The sequence below is a fragment of the Coffea eugenioides genome, chromosome 4, assembly GCF_003713205.1.
Source record: "Coffea eugenioides isolate CCC68of chromosome 4, Ceug_1.0, whole genome shotgun sequence".
NCBI classification, from domain to species: domain Eukaryota; kingdom Viridiplantae; phylum Streptophyta; class Magnoliopsida; order Gentianales; family Rubiaceae; genus Coffea; species Coffea eugenioides.
This window is the reverse complement of record NC_040038.1, coordinates 32,781,026-32,788,704: the sequence shown is the minus strand read 5'-3', so window position 1 is coordinate 32,788,704 and position 7,679 is coordinate 32,781,026. Positions and strand designations below refer to the sequence as shown.

At 34.1% G+C, this 7,679-nt stretch overlaps 1 protein-coding gene across 1 annotated transcript; it reads right to left on the bottom strand.

The window, feature by feature from the left end:
- Positions 1-292: 292 nt before the first annotated feature.
- On the bottom strand, positions 293-1,988 carry LOC113768763. Its single transcript, XM_027313233.1, has 4 exons — positions 1,627-1,988; positions 1,123-1,256; positions 891-956; positions 293-751 (listed from the first exon to the last, which is right to left on the bottom strand). The coding sequence occupies exons 1-4, from the start codon at positions 1,841-1,843 to the stop codon at positions 467-469; spliced, it is 702 nt and encodes a 233-aa protein (XP_027169034.1). The 5' UTR covers positions 1,844-1,988; the 3' UTR covers positions 293-466.
- Between the last annotated feature and the right edge of the window lie 5,691 nt (positions 1,989-7,679).

The following is a 7,679-nucleotide window of genomic DNA, read 5'->3' as shown; positions in this document are numbered from 1 at the left end:
ACATCTAATCACCTGGCTTCACAAACTGGATCCTTCACTTGGGTAAAGGTCCTTTAACTTGCAGTTAACAAGAAAAGGGTGAGTGACTCTTAATGGTAAAGTTTCCAAATCTCCAGACCACAAATTGGTCAAATACTTACATTTTACAAAACTAATCAGCATGAAGAACCAATTTAGTCACATCTCATTCGATTCTTAATCTTTAGTATGCCTTAATGCTTGAAAATAACACAGATTGCAAACAGCAAAAATGATAGGAGATCAATTAATTGATAACTATGACAGAGATAATAAGGGGTAGATGAAGATGATCCAAAAAATCTTGATCACAATGATCAAGAAGTGCAAGTAAACGTCTTTACAACAAAATCATCCTCTGATACATTTAGACCATCAATTCTGTACTAGTTAGTAGAGGGCTAAAATTAGTGAAATAGGTCAATTGCCAAGCCAAAATTCTACAGCTCTAACTAAACAGTCCTTTCCAAGCAAAGAAAATCTGCTCTAGTAAACAGTCACATAGCCCAACGTAGATCATCAATTGTAAGTCATAGAAATTGTTATGTCCAAACAGATTATGAAAAAAGAGCATCCACCAAAGGAACTTGGTTATTTGCCTGGCATCTACTTCAACGGGGTCTCTTTTTTCCCAGTTAGCAAAGTAGCTCTTTTTCTTAATCCTTCTTGTCTGAAGTTTCCACATCCGCTGCCACCATGTAGCCATCCATGTTGATTGAAATAACAGAAGTAACTGAAAATAAAAATTAAAAAATTTACCCAACAGAGAAAAATATGCTGACCATCAATTAGTCAAATCCTTACTAATTTTAAGACTAATATCACTTAAATAAAATTCAAGAAATAATCTACTATAAGTAGTATTTACTAACCATTGCTAAGATAGAGGATATATCTGGCTGTTTTGCAGTAACCAAACGATCACAGCTAAAAATGAGCTGAAACCACAGTTAAAAATGCCATTAAAATCCACATGAAAAATTAAAGAAAAACACACACACACAAATTACATTAAAACTAACTTTCATTTCTTTTCCCTGAAGTCAGACTATTTTTCTTGAATAGTAGAAAGGTCAGCTAGCATGAGTATAAAATTTAGTATACCCAAGAAACATGCAAGAAAAGGCCCTTTATCCATGCTGTAGCCACTAGAAATTGCTTAACTGAATCAGCTACAAATTTGATCACCGAGTCAAGAACTGATTCCTCATGAGTTTCCTCTTCCTGCTCCTTTTTGGCTGCTCCAAAACAAATAGTCTTATTAGTTTCAAACTTCAAGCTATATTGATAATAATTAGACAAAATTAGACAAAATCCCAATCTGTCCTGCTTTAAAACGAAATGATTACAATTAGATAAAGAACAACATTGATAAACCCTGAAATTATACTCAATCTCCTAAATTTGAACCCATTTTAGCATAAAAGGTTCAAATTTTTACACCCTGGACCCCTAAAAATTGCTCATATTTTAACAAAACAAATTTTTGCAGGAAAAAAAAAAAGAAAAAAAACTGAGCCCACTTTTTCATTGGTTGCTATGAACGTTTTCCTACAAAAAAAAAATAGTAGCAAACGTTAAAAAAAAAGAAGTAATGGACAAACTAACCATTGCCCAAGTCGGAGGGGGAGTTGGAAGGAGAAGGAGAACACATGAGTGACCAAGTCCGATCATCGGCGGGAAGGAAAAGGGGAAGGGGAGAGGGTCTGAGGTGGAAAGAGGTGGAAGTGAGGCAGTGGGCCAGCTCCGTCCTCTTCCTTGAGCCGGCAAGATGATTAGGCCGAGGAGGCCCAAGAGGGAGGGCTTGGAGGAGACACGTCAGCATCCCTGAGAAGGCAGGACAGGGCAGGGCGTAGAAGGGCGGTGGAGGTTTGTAAATTCTGACAGGGGTTTAACATTTACGGTGGCTCTTTTTTGGGGTTTTGAGATTTCAATTTTAACTCTCTTGCTGATTTTAATTGGATCTGAAGTCTGAACAAATCCAGGGTTTTTGCCTCTTGGCTTCTCACCCGTTGTTATATACTTTTAACTTGGAAGGGGTTGCTCAGTTGTTATGTAAGGGGTCAAAGGGGCGGATGAATGTAACTTTATTGACATTCCACAATTTTGACACTTAAAAAAATTTAAATTTAAAAAAAAAAACTGTAATTGTGTTACATGTATAATGCAAGATCAATCATCTATGTATTTGCAGAAATATCCGAGTGATTTTTTTCCCTATTTTTCAGTGAGTTACAAATAATCTAGATGGGATCTACGCAAAATTGTTAAATTTCAAGTTTAAACCACTTTATAAACCTCACTTTAATATTGCAATTGACAAGCTTGTAACTGGTATGACAAAAACTAACATGAATTTAGACAAAACTCAAATTTAGTGAGATTTGAATACAGGAAGTGCAATTTTTGAGGTATCAACCATTGACTCTTTTATCACTAGATCTATGTTTCGTTGGTAAAAATTACTCTATTATGACTGGAAATGGATTTAATTTTGAATTTGGACAAACCAACTAACCAATTAAATAAATGTATATATAAAGAAAATATTTTTTTTTTTTGGTAAGTGGGAGATGTTGAGTTCAAGATCTCCTACTTATAATTTATTCTACTTTACTATCAACCCAACCCTCCCCTAATTTATAGAAAAGGATAAATAATTGACATTAACATTTCCCTAAGATTAATTTCAGCGCTTTCTTAATTTGTAAAGTATAACATAGTGCACTAGAATGTAATCTGCGACCATTTAGGTAAAATTAACACTAATAAAAGTGTGACCAAGAACCAAATGAGTCAGTAATTAATACAAGAATGAAACAATATTAACCGAAATCATTCTCCCTTATTTAAATGAATTCCATTAAAATGAAATCATCCTGGGCCATGTGGTGGTGGAGGAGTGCTACGGGATCTGTCGGGGCGCCCCTTGGTGGGATTTTTGGCTTTTTTGGGAGTAACATCTAGCCTCCACGCAGAAACGCTGGCCCTTCTAATGGGGCTTCAGATATGTGTTCAAAAGGGGTTCACGAATGTTAGCATTCAACTGCATTCTCTGGTGTTGGTGGGGATTCTTCAACGCCGACTTCATTGTCCGTGGCATATCCGCTCGGAGGTCCGGCAAATATTGAAGCTGGCAGGAGATCCGCCTAGGCTTTTCCATTGTTTCAGAGAGGCAAATCAGGTGGCAGATACTTTGGCGAATGTTGGGGTAGCACACCCCCACCATGCTATTAAGCTCTATGAGCATTGGAATGAATGGCCGAGGCTGGCTCGCGGAGGGATTAGCCTAGATAGCATGGGAGCTCCTTCTGTTCGGAGAGTGCGAATCCCCTAACGCAAGCAACATTGTAATTGGCTTTCTTTGTATTTGAGGTTTATGAATAAAAGCGGGGGTGGCGTCCCTCCCCGTGAACGGGGTTAGCAAAAAAAAAAAAATTTGTGAAGGAACTCACAGGTGAATTTCTTTAGCAACACGAAATAAAAAAAATTTGAGAAAACTTGCCATACGATACAAAACCTGATACAGGGATGCATGCTTTTTGAAGTTACTTGAAATAAGTAGTGGATGATTTACACGGGACTATGGACATATTGTGTTGGAATAGTTTGTGAATTGAAATTGAAATAAACCTTATTAAACTCAAAATATTGGGCAAAAGAAAAATGCTTAATCTAGCCTTTTAATGACCATTATAATGAGGAAACGGTTTTGATATTTTTGTTCATTGAAGGAGACTAATTGCAGTCTTTTGATGATCATTATAGTGAGGAAGTGGTTTTGGTATTTTTGCCCATTAAAGAATACTAATGCAGCCTCCTGAGGATCACTAAAGTGAACAAATTTTGGCTCTTTAGTTTTAATGTCTTTTGGATTGTCTTTTCCTATATAAATGACAAGTTTTTAACAAACTAACTAATTTAGCCATTTAGATCCTTTCTTAGCAAAAGACCTTTTGGTTTTGCTGTCAAAAGTTCTTCATTCTTGTTGTATCCTAAAGGTATATTGACTTAATCCGAAAGCAAACTACCAAGTGTAATGAAAGCAACAAATATCTTAAAGATAGTGTTTGTATATGACTCGAGAATCATTGATGAATCTCCTATCCTTTGTGAAATTTATTAGTGAAGTTTTTGCACTCTTCAATTGTTTTGTTCTATTTTCCTAACAATCTTAACTTGTTTATTGCATTCCTCTTCGAGTGCAATGGAGGCTTCAACTGGAAATGTTCTCAAGACTATAAGCCAGAATGTTACCAAACTTGATAGGCTTGATGGATTGGGAACTAATTTCAATCGATGGAAGGACAAAATGTTGTCCTTTCTCACCACCTTCAAAGTGTTCTATGTGCTTGATTCAATTTTTCAGCCAATTCCGGAACCAAGGATGGTGATTCTAAGGAGTTAAAGGCACAAAGGCGTAAGTGTGGAAATGACGAAGTATTGTATAGAGGCCATATCATGGACACTCTCTCGGATAGGCTCCATGACATGTATACATCCATCTAGTCGCCACGGGAGATATGGACTACTTTGAAATATAAATATACTACTCAAAAGAAAGATGCAAACAAATTTCTTATTAAAAATTATTTAGATGTTATTACTAAAGTTTCTTCTCTTCTTGATCAAGTGCAAGATCAACAAATTTTGGTCTCAAAACTTAAAGATCTGGGTGTTGAAATTTTTGAATCATTGCAAGTGGGGACAATCATAGCAAAATTGCCTCCTATTTGGAATGATTATCAAAAGAAACTTCTACACACAACTAAATCTTTCTCGGTAGACCAAATTTTTAAGCATCTTCGTAGAGAGGAAGATGTTAGGATTCTCCAAAAGAAAGAATTAGAATCTAGTCCTAAGGTGAACTATGTGAACAAGAAGAAGAATCACAACAATGGTCAAGGGTTTAAGAAGAGAAAATATTCTAAACAAAATGCTACAAGTGCAAAGGATAAGAAGAAGAATTAGATATGTTACAACTATCGTAAAATAGGGCATTACAAGAAGGAGGGCTACCAAAATATGAAACAATAAAAAAAAGAACAATAGTCAAGCAAGCCTTGTTGAAAACAAAAATATTGCAGAGATTGTTGTGTCCGAGTGGAGAATATCTATGATCTCTAAATTGAACGTGGCTTTATCTTTGTTCAATTCAAGTGATTGGTGGTATGACTCTGGTGCAACCATACATGTGTACAACAATAAGTCTATGTTCAAGACCTATGAAAATGCTCCCAAAAGACATGTAGTTGTAATTGGCAATCATGACACCGTCAAGGTGTATGGAAAAGGGGTTGTGGATTTACAATTCACTTTCGACAAGAAATTAGTGCTCACTAGTATACTACATATTCCGGACATGAGAAAGAATCTTATATATAGCTGATAGGCTTAATAAAAGTAGTCTTAAAGTTATACTTGATTTTGACAAAATAATCTTATCCAAAAGTGATGTGTTTGAAGGATAAAGTTATTCATGTGATGGAATGTTCAAATTAAGTACTAATAAAGTTTCTATTTTTGCTTATATGGTTGATTCTTCCTGTTCTTTATGGCATAGTAGGCTAAGACATGTTAATAGTAAAACTTTGCATTTTATTTCCAAACATGGCCTAATTGTATATGGTGATAAAGAAGAAATGACATGTGAAACTTGTGTTCAAGCAAAAATGACAAGGTTGCCATTTCCTAAGGCTGAAAGAAATACAAACTTACATGAACTTGTTCATTTTGATGTATGTGAACTAAATGGTTTTCTATCAAGAGGTGATAATGGGTATTTTATTACCTTCATTGATAATTGTTCAAGATTTATTCATGTCTATCTTATGAAAAGCAAAGATAAATATTTTAACACGTTCAAATCTTACAAATCACTTGTCAAAAATAAATTAGAAAAGAAAATAAAAATATTGAGAAGTGATAGAGGAAGTGAATATTTTCCTAATGAATTCTCAATGTTTTGTGAACAAAATGGAATTATATACCAAACAAGTGCACCTTATACTCCACAGAAAAAATGTTTGGCTAAAAGAAAAAATAGAACTTTGGAAGACATTATTAATTCCATGTTGGTAAGTTTTGGATTGCTAAAGAACTTGTGAGTGAAACTTTGTTGGTTGCATGTCATATGTATAATAGAATTCTTTCATTAAAACAAAGTCTCTCCATATGAGGTGTGGAGAGAGAGAGATAAAACCAGACCTAAATTATCTTAGAGTTTGGGGTTGCATTGCTTATTATAGGGTCCCATATAATAAAAGAATAAATTGGGACCAAGGGCACTTAAAAGTGCATTTGTATGTTATGCAAAAAATTCAAAAACTTATAGGCTGCTTGACCTTAATTCTAATATTATAGATGAATGAAAAGATGTGCAATTTTTTGATAATAAATTTCACAAAGATTCAGTGCCTTGTTTTGGATCCTACTAATGGTTCAAAACCACTCCAAAATGCTGGTTCTTTTCAAATAATAAGAAGAAGGTAAGTGACACCCCTATTGAACCCAAGAGAAGTGAAAGACCAAGAAAAGAAAAAGTATCTATCCTCAGATTTCATATATTCACAAGTTACTGTTTTCTTGGTTGAAAAGAAGACATCGATTTTGTTGATTGTCGAAGATGATCCTAAAACATTTAACAAATCTATGTTATCAAAAGGTGCTTCTTTTTGGAGGGAAGTAGTAAATGATGAAATGGGTATTTAGAAGAAAATATGTCACAGATGAATCTTTCCTAAATTTTAAAACAAGGTTAGTAGCCAAAGGATTTAAACAAAAGGAAAGAATAGACTAGTTTGATACATATGCACCAGTTGCAAGAATAACTTCCGTTAGAATGCTATTGTCCCTATCTTTATTGTACAATTTGTTAGCACAATTTGTTATGTCTGGAAATGAAAAGAAAATAAGCAAATTAGTTAAATCATTATATGGTTGGAAGCAAGCACCTAAACAATGGAATTAAAAATTTGAATCTGTATTACTCTTAAGTGGATTCAGGTACAATAATGCTAATAAGTGCATTTATGCTAAATACACTCAAGAGTTTTGTGTGATTATTTGTTTCTATGTAGATGACATGCTAATTATTAGTAATAATATAAAAGGTGCCGAAGATCCTAAGAAGTATCTTTGTTCAAGATTTAAGATGAAAGATCTTAGTAAGATGGATACTATCTTATGTATCAAAGTTAGAAAACATAGTGGGGGTTATGTTTTGTGTCGACATCACTATATTGATAAGATATTGAACAGGTTTTAACATCTTAAGGCTAAAGAAGTGAGTTCCCCCTTTGATTCTAGTTTGAAGTTTCATGAAAATTCTAGAAATTGGATTGCTCAACTTGAACATGCTAGTGCAATTGGAAAATTGATGTATGCTGATTGGCATTTATTTCACCTATTTTAGTTAGGTTTTAGGTTAAGTTTTTGTTATATTTTAAGTTAAAATGGAAGAATTGAGTGCCTTTATAAGTTACTTTCATACAAGTAGTATTTTTTAACCAAAACATACAAAAGTATGGGTTAATATGCACATTTATGTTGTTTTGTAGGTGTTGGCATCATAAGAATTGATTCAAGTCAAAAAGAGTTTGATAGTTTTGGCACATCTTTGTATTTTGGCTATATTTTGAGTTACGAGTATTAGATTGAGG